Consider the following 22635-nt stretch of genomic DNA (forward strand, 5'->3'; position numbering starts at 1 on the left):
CAGGGACACACCATGGCCATGTACTTGCCAGCTGTCCCCCAAGCAAAGATGACACCACAGGCAAGTCACAGCATTTTATTAATAGACCCATACTGTAAACAGGATCAAGTAACACAGAGGCTCAGTCTGGACATGACCTGAGGCACCACTGTTGACAATCAAACACAGGAAGGGTTTGTGAGGTTAATTAACAGGAAGGATTCCTGCACTTTCCAAATCCTGCATCACTCGTGGCAAGTTACACTTAGGACTTGTGATTACATTTGATAGATGCAGCTGTTCAAATTATGAATTTGGATACTTTCTCTAATTTGCCCTTCATTCAGAGGAACAGAGGAAAAGAAAAAAACCATCTGAGTTTTTGTAATATTGTTTTAGAACAATACCACTGCCTAACACTGCTGTTCCCACCCCACCTCCCTTTCTAATTCACTGGGCTCTCTTTGCTTAGAAATATCAGCTTGTTTTGTTTCTTCTAACATACTGCATCAAGTTTTGTTAGCAAGTATGCAGTTATTCTTAAAAAAAGCAACAAAAACAAACCAACAAAACACACACAACTTGAAGTTTTTGGAGTCATTTCCTCTGGTTAATTACTTAGGAACTATTCACCAAGCCAGATCATTCAGAGGTGATGCAAACACCACCAGGAAGCCCAGTGCCTTGTCACAGCAAGACTGGATCTTCATATTTGAGCTCAGACAAACTGGAATAATGGTTTAATAGTGGTTGAAACCATTTGCTACACAAGTGACATTCATTTAAAAGTCCATTTCAATTTTTACTACTCAGTGGGTTTCATTTAAGATACTACATATAAAACGTAAGTGACAGGATATTTTTCACAGCTTAAAGCATAATTTAAAGCATTTTACATATATGGTAGTAGTTTTACTACCAGTATTACTATCTTCATTCCACTGGAAAACACCACAATCTTGTACTTTAATACTGTTACAAAAGTAGATTTTAATATTTATACACATTTCCTGCTGAGTGAGCATTTTTCATAGCAATGCTGCCATTGACATTGATGCAGGAGAATATCCTGCTCAGCATTAGGTCCCAGTTAAGAAAGTCAGGACCAAAGTATGTGTTATGATTTCCTAGATATCATCAGATAATTTTTAGAAGACAGAAAGTAAGAAATACTTTTTTTTGATTTACATCTCAGAGCCCCTGTGAGTTTTTCAGCCACAGCAACAAAAAACTGTCAAAAAATTAATTCCCAAATGATTATCCTAATTAAATTCTATGCTAGTCATATCTAGCAATTAATTACTATCTTTGAGTGTGTGTAACAGTGTGATTAACTATCATCAGCTGATCACTGTAATACACTCTATTTCAGTCAGAGCTTTATGCCATCTGGTATGCCTTCAAAAATGTATGAACTCTATTGCTGTAGTAGAATTCCTTATGAAAAGTTTAAAGGAGAGGGCTGGGGACACTGCTCCTCACAGGCCATTCTGCTGAACTTCAGCAACACTGAACAGGGGAATTGTTATGAAGGTAAGTTGTACCCAACAGTTTTAAGGCTAAAATGAATTAGAGCAGCTAGTAGAGGGAAAAAAAAATAGCAAGCCAAGCAGCTCTCCAGAGCCCAACTTAGGGCTGAACAACAATTTCTGTGATTTTTTTTTTTTTTTTTACCTTACAAAATTTAAGGTTTTCCTTCTCTTTCTTTTATTCTCTGCTATGCCCAGCATCTCCTGGCAGTTTGCAGAGCTGTGTTTGGCCACAGACAGGTCTAAAACACTGCCAGCCTCCAGCTGAGTCCTACAGCAGTCCTGAGAGGATTTAATAACTCAGGCAGGGCTCCACAAAGGTAGGAGTGCCTCCAGAAGGAAGGGTTCTTATGGAAGCAGATGTACCCAAAAGCTTTGGGCAAGTGTAGGAATCTTCATCATCACATTGGATCATTGCTTCTTTTCTGGATGAAAGGACAGTTTGAGATCACAACGCAAAGTTTTTATGTAGTTCCACAATTCAGGGATTTTAACAGACTGGGATGGACATAAATTATCTATTAATATAACCCACCTATGTGGGTTGCTAATTTCTCTCCATACTCAGTTTAGAAAATAAAGCTTATTAATCCTAGAAGTGTTAAAAGTCCTTTAGTATACTCTAAAGAAAAAAAACAATATAAAGAATACCCAAAGGTTGAAACAGTTTTAAATCGAACAAGTCTGAACATGAACTGTAAACACAGGAACAAAGTGTGACTTTAGGCCATCTCTGCAAGAATGCAGAATAAGCAGCTTCCCACAGAAAGCCAGACCATGAAAGGCCGAGCTCCAGTAGTGAATCCAGCAGCTTGAGGCTGAGCTTCACCAGCACTACACTGCTCTACCCCACTAAAACCTACTGTCCTTATCCAGGCTGCTTCTAAGAGCTTTCTGATCCAGTGTCATTTGCCAGTAAAAGATTAACTGTTTCATGCATTTAGAATATATAAATACGTTTGACAAAAAAACACTCCTACATTTTTACATTCAGTGAGCTACTGAAAGCTCTATTAGCTACACATCTTCACAGGTAAATTCTGTACCTTTGTTCCTTGAATTAATCTCCCCAGGAAGACACAGTGTTCAGTTCCATGTGACAAGTGGGGAACATTAATCATATTATCTATCCAGAGTCTAAAAAACATAATACAGCCTGTAGAAGGTGGTTCAGAAAAGCCCAGTTCCAGAGCCTGAACACACCTCCCTGCTGCACCAGACAGGCTCAGAACCAAATCCAGACATTTCTTAGGTGCCTACAGTTCAGCAAAGTCATTAACTCCTATATGATCTATATTTTGAAATAAGCTACCTTAAAAAAAATAAATACTACTACTGCTTATTTCATGTTTTATTTAAATGTATTGAAAGCAACACAGATTAGGACAACTGAATAAAAATATCCATATTTGTGTTCACTGAGCAGCATGATCAGTTCAAGATCAGACTCCGGATGAACAGAAATGTGGTCTCAATGCTGGTGTATACAAAACACCATCAAGTACTAAATAAACCTTAGCAGATTTTTCAGAGTCCTTATTCACTATCCACATGAAAGTTCACTGCAGGACTAAGATCAAGTAACTTTTAAATAGAAACTAGCAAAGGATTAAATGAGGTAAATTTTTTTATTATGGTACAGTGTTTTATATACTGTCGCAAGGAAGGAAAGTTCCAGGAGGTCCTATTTTCAGATCAATTATACTGGTTGGATTTCTATCTGCAGCAAAGGCAGATACAAATCACCAAAATATATTCCTTTCCCCCTCACTGAGATTTTTTCTTTGTCCCATACCACTGGTCTCCAAATTTTTTCAGTAATCTGTCTCAAGTCAGTGATGTGTTAGCTCCTCACCCTTGTAGGTAAGAATAGAAAATGCAAGATTTGTTGACTAACCACAGGAAAAGGCTCACTCTTAAGCTGAAAAGAATGCCACCTGTATACTGGGAAATGTCTGGTATGTAGCTGGTCACTCATTAAATCTGACTTTACTATGAACAAGTTTCAAACTGGCATTCTTTCAGAACTCAATCTTTCCAGTGTAAAAACTCATGAAGTGCCGAAGCTGGTGAATACGACTAAAAATGTTTCAAAACCCTGAGAACTCATGGATTTGAACTTGCTAGCTACGTAAGGTTTACATACAGACACTGTACCATACAATTTCATACAATCTTAAGAAACTTGTACTTAGTGACCCTCCAGAAATAATGTTTGCCTGAGATGGTGCTCTCCTAAAATAAAACAGTAAAAAGCCCTGCACTACAAAAAGCTTCCTTCTACATGTAGAAGCCTCAGAAAAAATAAAAATATTTACTGTTCTGAGGTTTGGTTGTGCTCATTGTGTGTAAGGTTACCTACAGACCCATTTATCCAATTCCTCTAAGACTAAGAAAAACCGCTTGTCCATCTACTACTAAGATAATCTTCCAAGCATGAAACTACTGACTCCAGACAGATCTACTGAGTGAAATTATCACCACTTTGCCATTAACAGAATAGTCTGTGCTGGCATCATTCAAGGCAGTATCTCTGGGACAGTCTGAAAATTACAGCGCTGCTTTACCATCAATTTTTGTGGAGCAGAAAAGGACTCAGATCCTGGAGGCTTTTTTAATGCTTTTGTACAGTAGATGAGTTTTGTATCTAAAATAGGCATGGTGTTAAAAAACTCAATAGAACCAACAAACAAACAAATCACCCCTCTTTCCTTTCAGCAGCAGTAGGAATGAGAACTTCAAACAGGAGTGTCTTACAGATTTAACCAGTGAGAGATTCATATCAACTACAGCAGAAATCCACTAAAAAAAAAAAAAAAAAAAAGAAACAAAAAACCCTCCCTTTGCAGCAGCTACAGAGAAAGGTCTCTGAAGCAAAGACATGATCACAGTCCCAAGATCTGAATATTTCTGGTCATCATATGAATAATACATACTTTTTTAAATTTTATACTTTTTCCAATACCTCCATTTCCTCATTATGAGGTAATTTCTATTGTAGAACACATTTCAAATCAATAGCTATTTACATTACTTCTAGACTTAAGTTTTGCCAAAAATAGGAAACTACTATGTAACCCTCAAATTGCATTCTATAATGGTAAATAAAAATAGGTTCGTCTAATTTTCTTCCCAGAGAAATTCAATATAGCCCCAGCTTCCAAATAAAGCACAAAACTATTTAACATGACTAAATATATTGCAAATGATCAGTTCTAAGGATAATTCATACCGGAAGCCAGAGGAGGTCATCTAAACACCCAATACAGAAATGGTAGAAACAATGCTTTGTGAGACTATTTATAAAGAAAAGAAAGTTATTCCCCTCTGTGGTAGCACACATTAAAATAAAGCAGAGTTTCCCAAAGCAGGCTAGTATCAATACAAAATATTTTTTTTTTTTAATGTAACAAGCTAAGGAGAAAAGTGTTTTTAAAATATACAGAACTGACCCACACTGCTGAGGCAACACCTGGTCTGCTTAGAATCTGAATGGATGAACTTGCGAGATGTGTAATTTAAGTAAAAGGCAGTATCAGGTTTTTTACATCACTGTTTAAGAAACACCAATAAGTTCAATTTTGGCACAAAAAGGACTTTACATATACACAACAGGCTCTGTATCTTTATTATGGCAAAGTGTATTTTTATTGCCTAGAAGGAAACCAAAATCTAAAAGCAAAATCAGGAGCTGTACAAAAGAGCAAAAATACACCCAACTATTAGGAACAGGATAGACACAGCAGAATCAGTGCACTGATAAACCTGAGGTGAGGGGGGGCACAGCAAGGCTGTCACCATAAGCGACTTAATAAAAGGTTAATGAGCACAGTAGAGCTCATTAGAGATCTAACACAGGGACATGATAAAGTTCAAACCAACATGAACAGTGTCTATAGCATTAAAGAACTGTTTGAGTGTATACAATGAAAAACCAAAGGCTGGACTCAGGCCACGAGATAAACTCCACTTTGTGCTGACAGTATTCACTGCCATGGTCTATTAAAAGAAATCTACATGAAAACAAGGTTGTATTAGATCTTCCCCACATCTGAACCAGACACTGCTCTGACATACCAAAATGTTTGCAGAAAAGCTGTTTGCATTTATATTATAAAGCAACAAATACATTAATATTAACGACAAAAAATTAACTATTGCTATTATCAATAGAAATACATAAATCCTTTATCAATGATGACCAAAAAAAAAAAACAAACCAAAAAAACCCAGCCTACATTCACTGGATTTTACCAGCACCCTTACATGCAGGCATTTACTTAAATTCTACTACACAAGATGGCAATTCCCATTCAATGGCAGAGCAGCTACAAAATAGGGTGTTTTGCCAGACACAAACACATTTGTAAAAGAGACAGAGAAAAGTGATTACATGCTATTAGAGTAAAACACAAATTACTACTTATTAGTTTAGACATAAAGTGCAACCCTTCCTTTTCAATTAGTAGACAATTGCTTTTATGGAGAAAAATGTGTATAAAATGCTAGACAAACTTTAAATGCACTTACTAGGCTATACTTCCTTTCCCTATAGACTCTAAGGAGTACAGCAGGAATGCAGGATGTCATTCCCTGCTTTCAAGGTACAGTTATGCAGATCACACAAAGTCTGTAGAAATGGATGATACAAAATATGATCCTACTCATCACTGCTGTGCTGCATAAACCTGTACCTAATGGGAAAGAATACAAAGTACTTGTGGTGTAATTTGGCTGTAGCAACAGACAGTACACATATGAATATACATTTTTGAAATACAGTGTTTCGTAAATAAATAAGAGAGGAGGCTAGGATCTGTTACAAAAAACTTAGTTACAGGATGTTTAAGATCAACTGCTGGCAGAAGTTCTCTTCATATGCCATTCACCACCCAGTAATAACCTCTACAAGTTGCCAAATACAAAAGACAAAGAAAATGGCATATATTTATATGCTAATTAACACCTTGAAACAAGATAAAACTCTTCTGTGGGCTTCAGTGTGGAAGCCAACAGAGTAGCAAAGTGCCCCTTTTAACCAGTTAAAGAGAGAATCCCTCACACTCCAAGTAGTTTTGTTTACAACGCTGTAACCACTGCTATTCAACGTTTTATCTATCAAGTTACTTAAGCAAGGGTAGGGAGACATCAGAAAGGTTTTGAACTACACATAGAAACAAATACTGTGTACTTAAGGACATATAGACAATAGGACAAAAATTGGGAGAGAATAATTGCATTCCATATAGATGAGAAACTTTTAAGTAAGGTAAGAGGTTATTAAGCAGTTGTGAAACTCCTTTCTCCTATATATTCTCTGCTAAGAAATACATTACCATGATCCCAAATCCAGTGTAATCTTACAATTCTGTTTAAAGCCCCACTTTTGCATCTTATCAGCAAGGGATTTGATTTTCCCAACCAGCTCTCAGTAACACCTGAACTCTCAGCTCTGCCACCACCTCAGAGTGTATTGTTACTACTCAGCTGTTAGCAAGTTTGGGGATTCACCTGCCTAAACTCAGCTGGGACACGCTGGGGAAGAATTTGCAGTTTCAGACTGTGTTTTACAAAACTTTGGGACACTGTGGATAGCTAAAGGTTCCCACCTGAAGCTTTAAAGGCCATGTTATGGACAGCTGGAACACCAGTGACCCAAACTTCCTTCCTCAGGACAATTCCATTAATGTGCATTGAGCTTTGTGTCCTGCCTTAGTGCCCCCTTCACAACACGGGAGGTTGGAATGATACATTCAGTACATGGCATAAAACATAAAGGTCAAAAGCATCAGAGCTGGGCACTGTTTCACTGCCCACTATCTAGTGTGAAAATCAGCTATGATACTGTATTTTCCTCTGAAGCATTCAAAGATTTCCAACTCCTTTAACCAAAGAGAACACTTTAAGTTAACTGTTAATTCTTCTTAGTTTTATAATTATTTATGCCTTATAATATCATATATCAATTCACAGTATCATTCTTATTGTCAGTTACCTTCTGTCATCACACTTCTCATTTCTGTCTCAGGCTCTGCACTCTGCTTCTTTCCTCATTTGCCCCTCCACTCCCTCACACATGCCTCATTTATTCTTTATGGTGGCAGAAAGTTTGAGAAACTCGTGGAAAATCGACTATCTCCAACTAAATGATGAGAACACCTCACTGTCCACGTGCATCTCTCAGAGGCAAAGTGAAGATGTCTGTCTTCATCTGCTGAAGGGGAGGAGCACGGAGCACATCATCACAGCTTGGACAGGAACCCTAAAAACTTGTCTAGGGAGTGCAAAGTTCACTTGTACTTTCTAAATGTGCTGATAGCGCTGACTCTGCACCAGGACTGGGCTATCCCAACCTCTCCTGCGGGCTCCTCTCCACAGTTTACAGCTTCACTCTTCCCCAAACAGTAAGAGAATGGAAGCAAACTTGCTGTGACAGCTTCCCTGCTGTCCAGGGATTCTCTCTTCTGAAGAGCAATTCAGTGCCTCAAAATTTGAAAGAACCACTACATTACTCGAAAAAACCATTTAATGCCCTGTTAAGGCTATCCAAATCTTGGATACTTTAAAAATCCACTTTCATGAGAGCACTTATAAATTCAGTTGCAGGGGAACCAGCTGAAAAGGCTTCAAAAATTACACCACTACAAAGCTAATTACACTTCAAAATCCAAACAGGCATTTTCAGTTACTCATCTCATGAATTTCAAGGAAAAGGCTTATTGCAGAAGAATGTGGTAAACAAACCTAAAATCCTTCACACATAACAAAAGCTACAAAGAACAAACAAAAGAGAAAGGACACGTGGCCTCCTAAGAGTGATAAGACACAACAGAAAAGGAAACAGTACCTGAGCAGTGGTAAGACATTCAATATCAATATTAGAGGACAGAAACAAAGCGAGTATGCCTCATGCCACTTCTGCTACAGAAGTATCAGTGCACATTTCATTATATTCACTTCATGATGCAGTCTGTGTTGCAATATGTGCATTTGTAAAAGAAAACGTACTGTAATAAAAAAAAAAAGCAAACCTAAAAAACGTCCTTCAAAGTTTTGCTTGCCACAGCAGTAGCGGTACTTCCCTTATCAACTTTCAGACTCCCCCCAAAATTACTGAGGGAATTCAGTAGACCAGAAAAGAAGTGGACTGCCTGTATCATGGGATCTCAAAAATATTACTTAAGTCTGTGAACTCTACCTTTTCTTATATTAAGTAATCATCACCTCACCTCTAGAGGTAAGCATAAGCCACAAGTCTTGCCCTGGTGGCTGACCAGTGGCAGAACACCCCAAACGCACACACTCTCCATGGAACCATCCTCCTAACTCTTCCAAAGAGGGGTATCATGGTCCAATCGTCACAACATCCCCAAACTTTTCATACGTAGGAATTCTGCCACTTTAGTTACACCCAGATGAGGGCATGCAACAACCTCACTGTGCACTGTGAAATTCTTCACCTGTTATAAATGGAAAATGATCCTTCCTTTCATGGAAAACTTCTGCCAGCAGACAAGCAGTGTATCGCGCTAAATACCCATTAAGAGCAAACCACTCAAAGTAAGGCTGAGGACGCAGAATAACTCACCTGATTTTATAATTGGGTAAGGTGTGCTTGCGCTTAATTACTTTCTTGAACTGATTCACTATGATGGAAGTGAGCTGAGGCATGGGCCTCCCTTCAAACTGAGATTTCACCTCAAAGAGTATCACGGGGTCGTCCATAAAAGAGAAGAACCAGTGCGTGAAGGGCAGGCGCGTGAAGACCAGCTTCAGCTTCCCCATCACCCGGGAGATCTTCACGAACAGGTAGGCCGACTTGCCGAACACCAGGTCGGCATCGATGGCCAGGTGGAAGCCACCATTGTACTCCAGATCTACCTCAAAGCCCAGCTCCTCGGGAGTGCCCTCCTCATTGCAGGCCACCGGCCGGATGAGCTTCACGGACTTGAAGACGGGCAGGACATCGCCGAGAGAGACCTCCCTGAGGCTGAGCCCCTCCAGCACCTTCCCTGTCATCTTGGCCTGGAGCAGCTCCTCGAACTCCACCTTGATCTTCTTGATGACCCAGTCCCTGACCAGGGCAGTGTCCCTGAGCTCCCTGAAGAGGAAGAGGAAGATGGCATTGAGGAAGTGGCACGTTTCCTCGCGGGAGGAGGGGGCCGGAGGGGGCTCCGGCTGCTGCTGCTGCTGCGGCGGCTGCTGCTGCTGCTTGGGGCCGGGCTCGGGGCCCGGGGCGGCGGCGGGCGCAGAGGCCGGGGCCGGGCTGGGGGTTGGCTCCGCGGACGCCGGGCCGCCGGCCGGCTCCGCGCCCTGCAGGTATTCCCTGAGGCCGTGCTCGGGCGCCACGCGGGAGTAGACGATGCCGCCGTAGGCTCCGTCCGCCCCGGGGGGTTCGGGCTTCCTCCTGTAGACGAGCAGGAGCTGGAGCAGGAGCGTGAGGCAGCAGCCGGCCAGCGCCGAGAGCAGGATCACGTACAGCAGCGGCATCCTCGGGCCTCCGCGCTGCCCCGGGCGCGCCGCCCTCACCGCGCCGCCGCCATCGCGGGGGTCGCGCCCGCGCCCCACCGGCGTTTAACGGCCGCGGCCGCCAGGGGCCGCCTCATCCGGGTCCCCCCCGCCGCCGGCCGCGGGGCGGGGCGGGGGCGGCGGCGGCAGCCAACCAGCGGCGCCGGCCCCGCCCTACCCGCGCTCCGATTGGCGGGACCGGCGGGTTACGTCATGTCGCCGCGCGCCGCCGCGGCGTCACCGCGCGGCGGGCGCGGGCGCGTGCGCGCGGGGGGAGCGGCGCGGGCGGGGCGGCGGCGGCGCGCGGAGGGGTCACCCGCGGCCGTGAGGAGCGGCGCGCGCTCCCGAGACCCTTTCCCAGGGCGCGCTCCCTGCGAACGCTCCCGGGGCACAGTCCCGAGACCCCGTGCCGGGGCGCGCTCCCGAGACCGACCCGCGGTCCCCGCTCCCCTGATTTGCTCCCCGGGCAAATCAGTCCCGACGCCCAGTCCCGGGCGCGCTCCCGAGCGCCGGCGGGCCGTGCCCGGTGTCGCGGGGCGGGGGAACCGGGCTGGGCACGGCCGCGGGACGCACCGCCCGTGGGAAGGTGCCCGGTGTCGGTGGCACTTGGTGGCCGAGGAGCACCGAGGGGCGGTGACGGAGAAAGGACATTGAGCATCTTTAAAAATCGGCGGGTGGATGGGGATTGCTTCGGTGCAATTGCTCCGGAGAGGGGCGATGAGATAAAGTCTGTTTTCGTGGGCGTTGTGCGACTTCCTAGAAACCTCCTTGTTTCCTGCTGATGAGAGATGCTTTTAGCACGTTAAGAAAAACCAAACCAAACCTGCCTAGATGGCATTTTATCCAGCTCTGCTATTATTGGTGATAAGATATAGATCTGTTTCCGTCCCCTTCAGCCATTTACTTAAAAGTCATCATTGAATAAGAGGTAGAAATAAGCAACAAACCAAAGCTGTGGAGAAAAGGAGCACGGAGAAAAGCAAGCTGAGAGCTTTGCATGGCATTTCAGCCTCTGATGTGTGTGATGAGATCGCTGCTGTCCTGTGGGTAAGACAAGCAAGGACAGAGGTTTCTTTTAGGACAGACTGCGGCTTCGATGAGATCACAGAGGAAAGGAGAGGAGAGGAGAGGAGAGGAGAGGAGAGGAGAGGAGAGGAGAGGAGAGGAGAGGAGAGGAGAGGAGGAATCTCAGTGCCCAGGCTGCCCAGAGCCCTTCCAGGGAGGCACAGCCAGTGACAGCCCATCAAACCGGGGACCAGGAAGGATGCGCATTACAGCACTGCTTTAAAATCAGTGAGTGAGGATAGAGAGAGGAAACGTGACATGAGGCAGGGCTACAGCGTGCAGAAAATCTGTGACTCTTCAGAAAGACTCATTTTGAACATTTTGAGAGGCTAAATCGGAAGAGTCATTCAAATTTCACTTACAGAATTGTCATAGAAATAACCATATTTTTACTGGAAAATATATACATATATCCAAAAGAATCTGTTGTTTTCTAATCCAGCAAACTCATTTAAAGACCAGATCAAAGCTGTATATACTGCTCGAGAATGTACTATGTCAACTGTATACTGTTTTTCCAGGTGCTTCCCTTTTCAGTCTTGAAATAGAAGTTTTACAATTTCTGAAAGGCAGCAACAATTGAGACAAAAGTTACTTAAATTATTGAGCTTGTTTTTTACAATTTTTTTATGTTTAGCTAAATACCTAGCTAAAAGTTCTTAGGTGACATTATATATTAATAGAATAAAAGAAAACTCATGCTCACATAGTTGGTTGTTTTTTTCCCCAACCTCCAGAACTGTTTAAAAATGCGAACAAGAGAAGAAAATGTGAAATTTTATTACCAAGAAGATAAAAGCTCTCTTCCCCATCCCCCTTCGTAAAGTGTGTGGGGTGGGAGGACTGAAAAGCTCTTGATGATGTAGTGCTGTGGTTTGAAACTAGAGATTCAGAGTATGAATTTTTTATAGGTCTTGTTACTGAAAGTTGAAATGGCTGGGTGTTTAACAGAGCACTTCTATAGAAATATCAGAGAGGTCATTAGTCCAACATTTGAGCTGCTCTGTTACGGGCCTTTACCGTGGCTAATACCGGCATATGTGGTAATAATGGAAAGGTTTGGGATTTGCAACTAAATGGCTTTTCAGATAAGGACTGATCTATTCAAAAAGGCAATAGCAGCCTTGCTTTTGGGTCAGGAGGAGCAGCAGGAGGATAAAAAAAAAAAAAAGTCATGTTGCAGATGTCTCAATTGAGTATTTTCTTCTGTTAGACAAGCAGAATAGGGAATTTGGAACATTCTGTGCACCTGATGGCAGCTTAAGAGCCTCTGAAATGTTCAGCTCTGTAATCGCTTTTCTCCTTCCCCAGGAACATTTTCAACAGGAGCTGTGTTATCTTAAAAGACACGTTATGAAGCAAGAATCGGGCGTGTTTTAGGATTTTCAATGAGAATGGGAGAATGGGGGGAAATAGCAAATGTGCCAACGTGAATACAAAATGATTATGCAAAAATGTTATGTAACACAGGATTGAAATAAAATTTAAAAAAAAATTAAATTTGTCAGGTAGACAAGAAAAAGAAGATTCATCTTAATACCATCTAAAAAGGGCCTTTAAGAACATATTTTACTTTGGCTTCCATTTAGAAGGTCTTATTTGAATTTTTTGGAAGTCTAGATAAATAGAAAGGTTTATGTAGTCTCACCAATTTCACCCTGGTTACACAGAGCTTTGTAAAACTGTAGAATGTACTCAATTGTTTACTCTTTGAATAGCTGGAAATTATTAAATGGGACTCAAGATATGCAAAATAAAAAGGCCTATATTTATACTGATCTTTTAAAAATGTATTAGGAAATAGTCTATTAAAAGGGATATTTCACCTGTATTTAAACAAGGAAAATGCTCTTTTCATTTGTAAATCAATTTAGTACATGATGGCAGCAAATCTCCAAGTGCAGAGCTTCAGAATTAATTTCAACATTTTGTGGGAGATTTCAACAATGATTGTGCACAAAGATTGCAAAATATTTAGAGTTCTGTAATTGCTAATAGAGAGCAAGTAGCATAAATTCACAGAAGGGGCATGTTTGAGGCAATTGTCCTGTTCTAAGCAAGGAGTGGTGGTGCCTTGGGAACATTTGTCTCAATTCACCTCACTGCCTGATCCAAGGATCACTGGCCTTTAGCAGCATTTGCAGTGACCCCAGGCAGCAGGACCTGGCAAAGCCGCACACTTTAAAGTTCATGTTGTGGCACCAAGGGAAGAAACATCCACATCACAATCTTGGAAAGGCAATTACAGATGGGGTGGGTTTTATTTTTTTCAGAACTGCAAAGTAGTCTAAATAGATTGTTTTTCAAAGCAGGATGTTTTGTAATGAGTGGTTTTAGTAATTTTCTTCATCACTGGAGTAAAATTGTTGCCTTCTTTTGTAATTTCTGTTGGCAAAATGATTTCATTCTTTCCTGGGCCTCCTATTGTTTTTGTATTACATTTCTTAGAGACCAAAATTAGATTATCATTCTCATGGTGCTGCATGAAACAGGATTTAGAAAGTGATTAGGTAAATTCATGAGGAAAAAAACAATCCATTGAAGGTTATTAAACACAAAGATTGCTGGAAGTTGCACTGTGACAGACAGCTGGCGGGTGTCTTTTCCTTTTGACTGTCCTCAGGCATCTACAAATTGAGACAGGATATGCTGCACAGAGAGCAGCTGGTCTGATCCAATGCTGAAAATATGTTCAAATATATATATATATGTAGGAAACACAGTGATCAGTACTGCTTCCAGTTCTAGTTCTGAACTCTACCAAGCACAGTATTACCTTAATATCAGGCAATTCTGCATTTTATTGGTATAAACTTCTTTAAAACTCTGGGACTTCAGGTGAGATTTTCTTCAATGCCATTTTAATTCCTACTTTTTCACTGTTTTAATTCTGCCTTTGAAGGGGCAGGTTGCACTGTGAGTCTGCAGAAAGAGCTCACCCTGTTTCTAGCTGGTCCCTGGGGAGATTTGTTCAACTCACCCAGAGGAATTTGTCTCATGGCCCCCTCTGAGCCTATTCCTTGTCCAGAGGAGAATCCTCTACTTGGGGCTCCATATTAATTTCCAAATCTCTCAAGAACATTTCACTGTTATAACCTAAATTCCCCCACTTGTTAATTTTGTGGGAAAAAAATACAGTTTGGGTGACTCAGTCATATTTAGGCTGTGTTAGTGCTACAGAGACCCACCACCATTTCGTCAGCCAGAATAAATCATTGTCTCTATTGCGTTAATGCATCCATTTATCCTACTAAAAAATATGACACATGCATCCCCCAACTTCTAGTTATTTTTAAGGATGGAAACTGAGAATTTTAGGAGGTTTTATTTCTATCCTAGAAATGTCTCACTGGAAGACTTATTTTTTCAAGATGGAAGTGCATGCTACATATTGCTTTTTGGTGGTTCCTACCTGAGATACCCAACCCTCAATTTTCAGAAGTTATGAGAAACTGCAGAATTTACTTTGGAACTGTGAATATTGTGTGCAACAGGAGGAAAAAAACAAAACAACTCCATTCGCTGAGCAAAGATGTGGATGCCCCAAATTAACACTCACTTTTGAAAAAGAAGAGGTTTTTAACTCTGTGTCTAAATTTGCAGATCTGGTATAATCTGTCTCACAACAGGGATACTGTCATTTATGAACAGCTCTGCAGTCTTACCTGCAACAAGTACACTTGTGTTTGGTAGGAGTGGCTCAAAGCCCAACCACTTTGGATCAGAACATGTTAAAACAAAAAAAGACAGTGAGGGTTTGCATCCAAGGTTTAGTTTGGCCCAAATACAAACCCAGTATTTTCACCGAAGCTCATCTTTAATTATCTTTTAAAGTATGTTCTGCTTGTTTAATCAAGAGCTTAACATTTTGGATGTAAAGATGCTTTGGATACTTACTTCAAGAGGCTCATCATACTCAAGCTTAAAGTATCATGGTTCTTAATTAGGGATTCTGTTACTAGCTTACACAGACTCTGGTTTTTATTATATCATGGAAAAAGATACTCCACTTAGGAACTGTAGCTCTAAGATAACTTTGCCAAGATTAAAAAGAAAAAATTTAAAATAGCTATTTTAATTGTAAATATAACAAATTCAGGGTTTTAATATTACCAGTATGCAAGGCAAACTGAAGATTTCCTTTATTGCCTGTCTGATGTTACATCTTAAGTCCAGAAACTGTTACTTAATTCGCAGATGCGAGTGAGACTTGTCACACGTATTTCACTTTTTCCTGCATTTATTTTACTCACTTGTGGTATTCATGTAAATGCCAGTTCTCTTAAGCTTTAGGAAGTGAAATGTTTGGGACAGTGATTATCACATTTGTCATTTAGTGTTCACTCCAGAACCTTTTCCTTACGTGCTCTGAAGCACATTCACCATCCCTACTCAGAACTTCAGGCACCCTCCCCAAGGCCCTCTTGCAAGCTCCCAAATGATCTTTTTCAGAGAAGAGATTGTTTTAGCTACTTCCCCTAATCCATTTCAAGTATAATTACACTATGGTCAATATGTTTTTCATGTTCCATAACCTCACAATATTTTTTTTTTAATGCTTGCCTCATTTCCTGGATTAGTCCAAAGCAGCCTCTGGCTGATGGAGAGGCTTCAGGAAACTGCATTGAAAAGCAATTTTGGTTTGCAGAGGGATTCACTGGCTAAAGGGTTAAGACACACTCCAGGGATGAATGTGGGGTTTGAGATGAGGCTTTGTGTCTCACTTCATTAAAAGTGTAATTCCCTGCATCAGTCCACAGGTAGTTGATCGTGTCCAGCAGCTGCCAGTCGCAGAGCATCTGCTGTGTCTTCTAAGCCTCCAGATAAGCCCGGCCAAATCAGGCCACAGAGAGAAGCTCCTTCCCTCCCTCCTTCCCTCCCTCCTTCCTCCCTCCTTCCCTCCCTCCTTCCCTCCCTGCTGCTGGAGGTGATCACCCCTGCAGAAAGGTCACAGCTGCACACGTGGCTGGGCTGCAGCTGCTGCAGCTCAGAGACTCTTCATCAGCCTCTATATCTGACCCTTTATCAGCCTCTGAGTCTGACCCTTTATCCTTTTATCAGCCTCTATGTCTGACCCTTTATCAGCCTCTGTGTCTGACCTTTTATCAGCCTCTATGTCTGACCCTTTATCCCTTTATCAGCCTCTATATCTGACCCTTTATCAGCCTCTATATCTGACCCTTTATCCCTTTATCAGCCTCTATATCTGACCCTTTATCAGCCTCTATATCTGACCCTTTATCCCTTTATCAGCCTCTGTGTCCAACCCTTTATCAGTCTCTGTGTCCTGCAGCAGGGAGGGTGAAAGGGCTGCTCTGGGGAAAAGAAGCCCCTGGCATTGCCACAATCCCAGCCTGAGTTCATGTCCTGCAGTGTGTGCTCGGGAGAGCTTTGTGCAAAGACTCAGTAATCCAATTTCAGCAGCTCCAGCCCTGGGATCAGTGACATGCTGTGCCAGGTCCTGCATTCCTGTAGCTGCTCACATCCCCCATGGATCCTGATGCTGCCTCAGCTGGAAAGAGAAGTGAAGTAAGGGACCAGGAGATTTGAGGGAACTTGCTCCAGTACTTCAGGCTAGAGGGAGTATCTCAGAAACTTTAGCTCATATTGTAGTTTTCTTGGAAAAGGAAGATTCTGGGATTTTTCCATTATTCACCTTAGTGTCTGTTTGCTGCTGAGTTTCGTACGAGGTCTCAAGCCATTAAAACAGAAAAGAAAAGGAAATTACTGATCAGCTCATGAACTTTATGGGGAAGGTGTGTTTGGTGCAAGTGCAGTGCAGGCATGACTGTATCCTGTCCCCCTGGCATTCCTTGGACTTCTGAGGCCCCTTCACAGGGCTGTACATAAAGCTGTCCATCTCAGCATCTGTAAATGTGTTTGTGGAGCTGAACCAGTCACTAATGCCTGAAGAGATCCTTTCATCTCCCCTCCTGTTTGGTCAGCCCTTCCTCCTCTCAACTCAGCAGTTTAAACTAAAATTAATATAAACTTGTTCCAAGCACTCAAAGGTAGACCAGGCATTTTAATGTAAATAAACCTGGGGTAAAAAACACCTTTTGTACTGGTGAGAAGCTCAGGAAAGGTAAATGGAAACATTTATTTACATATTCTCATTTCTGTTTCTTCCTACAAACAGGTTTTCACAGCAGACTTTCCCTGCCTGTATGGACGCTTCTGAATTCAAAGAATGAAAAGATTCATGTGAGCTCCCACAGGTAATCTATACACACGTAGTTTTATTCCCTTCACAACATATTTCTGCACAAACTCAAGTAGTTTTTCTTCAGATGTCCCCAAGACTATGTTTAATAACAAATAAAAATAACTGCAGTCATATCTGAACTAGAATTTTACATATGTACATGTTTGCATTTTAATGCTTATATATATCAATTTGGGCTACATATTTGTAATAACATGATTTACTTTGTTTAATTACATAAGACAAATAGCTATATTATTGAAATCTCTGTAAATATCATTAGTAACACATTTCAGCTGAGAAAGAATAACAGTACAATTCCTGCCCTTCTCCCTTTAGACTTTATTTAATAGACTGGTTTCATACTACTTCTGTTCACAGCAAGGCAAACGTCGGCCGAATTTCAATTCATCCAGAAACACGACCTCACACTCAAGAAATGATACATTTGAGAGGACAGAAGCAATTCATAATGCCACAAACATTTTGCAAGTTGCAAAACTGTATTATCTCTGTTGTAACAGTGAGATCTGGCCTTATGCCTTGACATGGAGTCCAGGCCATAAGTTTTTAACACTTTTTTCTTTTTTTTTTTTTTTGTGCATAAGACATTGCAGAGGAATGGGCTAAGTGAACTGCCTACTCAAAGGAAGTAACAAAAATAAGTAAGAAAAGAGTAAGGAAAACCAGCAGATTGGGGAGGTTGTTCTAAAATTTGGATTTTCAGTAAAAATAGATGGAGATCTCTGGCAGAAATGTAATTTAAAACAAGGATCTTCATGTTCACTTCCAAACTTCTGACAAGGCAGAAATTCCAAATCCCTCTTAACTGAAGAACAATTTCCCCATTTTTGGACAAACTGTACTCCTGTAGCATCATTAGGACAGAAGGCAAAACTCCTGGATGTTTGTGCAGTTTTGGATCTGTTCGATTTCCACTCTCTTTTCCTGGGCACTCAGTGATGCTGAGGATGCTGAATTGAGTGAGAAGGTGAAATTCCAGTCTGCAGGCTAAAACAAGTGAGGAACCTGTTTGTTGTCCTCAGCATCACAGCAGATTAGCATTTCCTCCCACTACCAGCCTACAACTTTTCAGTTATTCCACTAATTTAAGAAGCATGTCTCAAAACCACAGCTGCCTGAAATGCAGCCTGTACACTTCTATTTGAATTTACTTATTGAGCTCTACATCTAACAAATGGAAAAACTGAAGTGAATATTTTCAATATGAAATTTAAAACTTCTCTGAAATAAGCCTTAAAGAAGCTTGGGTTCCTGAATAATTTCTGCTAAAATTTGTCATCCACTCAAGGTTATTTAATCCAAATCAATATTAAAATAAAAAAGCCAGGAAGATGAAAACTGTCATCTAAAAAGTGAAACTGAACTTCTGTGAGGGCTGTATTTCCAAATAATGTTATTTTTATTGGAATGGGTAAAGCTTAGGATATGGTAATAAAATCTTGGAGGTTTTTTTTTTTGCCAAGATTTTGACTTAATTGCTTTTGATCAAGCAATATTTTCTCAAAGGCTTTTGAAAAGAGCAGCCCATGTAACTACATGAGTAGCAGCAATACATTTTCTGCCATTGGTACTGTGACCCCATCAGCTCAGCTTAAAGACAAATAAAATCTTTCATGCAGTCAATGCAGTTTTTATTTGAATGCCATGTGTTGAAACTACTCAGATTTTACTGAGGGAGCTCCAAATGCACGCTCTGCCAGCCATATGAATGATAACTCTTATTTTTATAATAGGATTGCTGCATTTATCACCCCAATTACAATGATCCTAAGCACTGATCCTAAGCCCTTCTGCTTTAAAAAAGGCAGAATGTATTAAACAAGAGATATCTGCAAAGGCAAGAAACTGTTAATGGAGTGCTGAAACTGTACATCTACAAATTGTTAAGGGTTGAAAAACAGAAAAGCTCCTCTGGAGTGCTGTTTAGTTCCACAGCCTGTGTACTCCCACCACCTCGTACAAGTGGGAGTATTGTCAGTAGTCTGAGAGAGAAATGTTACCTATGAGGAATATAATCAATGCATCTCACATACAGTGGCTACAATAAAGGTCTCCGTAGCAACATTAAGAACAGATATTTTTAAATGCTCTTAGTCTCATGTTCGTGGGTTTTTAAAAATACAACTATTAACTGCTTCCACTGCAGATGCTGCTGTGAGCTGATCATCCAACAGAACTCCTTTGCTGAGGCTTGAAAGGATGATCCCTGCCTTGTTTTTCTGCAAATCACCACAGGCTTGCTTTCCACTGCAATCAGTTAATATCCACTAAATATTGCACCATTATTTATCAACAGGCAGCTGGTCTGAAAAATCAACCTGTCAGAGCTTTCTCTCTTTTGAGAGAAGTCACAAGAGCTGTGGGAATAGGAAGATTTTAAAAAGGAAAACTTGAGCAGGTTATGGCAGACAATCCACCAAAAAACAAGAGATCAGGGAGGCTCATCGTGCCCGTGAGTGGGGCTGAGGGAAGCAGAGTTGGAAGGTAAGGTGGTGAGGAGGAGGAGGAGGAGGAAGCTGGAAAGCTCCTCAAAGGCGTGTGAGCTGCTGCAGGTGCTGCAGTGGGGGAGCTGCTGTGGGAGCAGAGCTTGATTAAGAGAGGAAGAACAAGAGAAAACAGCTGGGTTTATCTCAGGGATCAGAAGTGGCCGCTTCTGGAGGAGGAGCAGGAAGAATGAGAATATTTTTCTGAGAAATGAAGCAGTGTATGTTTTTCTTGTGTTTTCTTGCTCCTTTGGACCAGCTTTCCCAGAACTTCAGCCCCTACTGATTCCAGTGTAAAAACTGAGTTAAGGCAAGCATGGATTTCCACACCTCCTTGTACCCAGCATTTTTCTTTGTTATCTCAGAGTAATCCTATTTTCCCCTGATTCCTCAACTCTACAGATGGTGAACCAGTTTGAGAGGGGACTGTAGATTTTAGGCAGGTAAAACAGGTAAAAAAAGGCTGAGCTCTGCCCTGTGCTTAGAGTGGTACTAGGGCTTCATTTCTGAAAAGAACAGAAAGCTCTTCCTTTTCACTGTTAACTTCTTCAGAGCAAGGACCAATAGTAGGAATAATTTATACACTGCTGTACACAGGAGTGATACAGCAGTGATAGAAGCATGTATTGCAAGCCTGGACTTCATTAATTATATATAAATATGCATACTGGGTAAAAAAACAGCCCTCCTAATTTGTTAATAGACTTCTGAGATGCTAATCTTTGCTTCATCAGCTTAAATGCTTAAAACATAGTCTGGCAATACTGTTTGTACTGTGCAGTAATGATCTGCTTTGGAGAGAGGACAAACCAGGGGCCATGAGAGTGTAATCATCCATTATCCACTCCATTATGCACACAGGGTTCTGGTCCATCTCTGGAGTAGCTTGGGCACAAAGAATGTCAAAGGCAGGGGAAGGGAATCACAGGTAAACAGGTAAAAATTGCGTGTTGAGGAGGATGGCAGGAAAAAGAATGTGTGGGGATTTAACAGCAGGCCTTGTCAAGAGCAGGGTATGCAGAAGGGTAGGTAAAAGGAGTGGATAGATAAAAAGATTGAATTCTGTCCCATTCTAAAGCTCTTCAAGGGGCATCAGTGGTCTCTAACAAGGATTCACAGGTGTGCATTTGTGCAACAGAATTGCCTGGGCTGGTCAGAGCTGGTTTATTTGGCTGTTCCTTTCTCTTCGATTAGGATGGGAACACAAATTTCTTCAGCTAATTCAGCTCTGTCTCTAATGGTGATTGTCTGGGATGCTCTCCTTCTTCAGGACTGAATCCCCATTCCACTCATGCTGTTTTGCTGGGAAAGCCTGGGAGAGAGCCTGTCGATGGCAATTTGGCTGAGCTGCCCATATCTCTAGGAAAAGGGCAGCCGTCAGCAGCTCTGTGAATGCTTAATGCAATCAGTGCAGCTCCTGGCTGGGAAGTAGCTGAAGATTTAGGACCAACTGCAGGATCTGTTCAGGATCTGTGCCAAGGAGCAGCTGGACAGGCTGAAGCCTGTTACAGCACCATGGTTCATAACCGAGGTAATTGTCTGTGTTTGATTTTACACAGGAGATTTGTGGGCATCAGTGCTTCCTCCACACCAGTTGCTCAGCATATCTGAGGCTGTAACGTGAGCTCCCCTGATTTCTCATTGTCAGAAGGGCAACATCAAGGACATTTTCAAAGTATGTGCCAAGTTATTTGTGAAAACCTCTTAGAACAATGAAAACATTGCTTTTTCACAAGGCCAACTTCTTATTTTATTCCTATAGTTACCCTCATCAGCATGACTCTTCCCACAGTAACTTTCTTTCATGTCTTTTCTTCATGTGCATTTACTGGGGGAAATTCTTCATTTGACACACGATAGGTGCTATTAAGAGCAAGCACAGGTTCAAATTTAGGTGATGAAGAGTTCACACAGATGCAATGAAGATTTAAAAGCAAGTTATTGCTGTCCTTCTCACACCATTGATTTTCCTCTTTTGCTTTCCTCACTTTTTACATTTAGTAGAGTTTGCAGTAACAATCTGTAGTTGATCTACATTTGTATTTAATTTCATTGTTTTGGGTTTTTTTGACGCAAGTGTTACCTACAGAAATAAATTTTAGTCAGAATTCATCAGCACAGTCCTGTCTTCCCTCCTTGCTCATAATTCTGGCTCAATATCTTGTTTCTATGTTATTCTCTGCCCTGGCTCAATATGCGCAGGGGGATTTTACTCTGAATCTGCCCATCCCAGCATTTAAGGAGGGTATTTTAATGATTTGGATACCAGACCTGGAGAGAACAGCCCTGTGAGACAGCAATGCCAGGATTCCTGCCTGAATTCTCGCCACAGACATCAGCCAAGCTGCTTCATTGTCTTCAGAAGGTATTTAGTCACCTGAATCCTGAGATGGAGCTTAGATTTTCAAGCCCTGAAGTGTAAGATCAGGATGAATGTGCTTACTAAAATTACAGGCTGGTTAGATAAGTTGGACATGTAGACACATCTGGGGCAGCTGGAATAAATATCCCTAACCATTATCCACATTGGTGAGCTAATTTAGCTCTTGTTGGAAGCCAGGGCTGCAGGAAACTGTGTTAGATGCTGTGGAAGGAACACGGGGCAGTGAGGGTGCTGTGGTAGCTCTCACTACATTTTCCCTCTGTTTGTGGCTTGGTGACTCATCTTTCACACTCGTTTTCCCATCTACCAACAATACAAAGTACGCTTTTCTAACAGAGAAGCATTTTGGGTAAACAGTGTAAGAAGGATTCTTGGTAGCTGTGAAGAGTTCTGGTTCACAGCTTTTCTGAGGAGTGCTTGGCTTGATGCAAACACATCTCTTTTCCATAGCCCATTGCT

At 41.6% G+C, this 22635-nt stretch overlaps 1 protein-coding gene across 1 annotated transcript in view; it reads right to left on the minus strand.

The window, feature by feature from the left end:
* The window catches only part of PDZD8 (PDZ domain containing 8), a 52369-nt gene extending 42246 nt beyond the window's left edge, over window positions 1-10123 (minus strand). The window contains exon 1 of the mRNA XM_058841245.1: window positions 9097-10123. Coding sequence (XP_058697228.1) covers window positions 9097-9998 — 902 coding nt within the window. The 5' untranslated portion in view covers window positions 9999-10123. The remainder of the gene's footprint in view (window positions 1-9096) is intronic.
* Between the last annotated feature and the right edge of the window lie 12512 nt (window positions 10124-22635).

This window comes from Poecile atricapillus, chromosome 6 (assembly GCF_030490865.1).
Source record: "Poecile atricapillus isolate bPoeAtr1 chromosome 6, bPoeAtr1.hap1, whole genome shotgun sequence".
Taxonomy (NCBI): Eukaryota; Metazoa; Chordata; class Aves; order Passeriformes; family Paridae; genus Poecile; species Poecile atricapillus.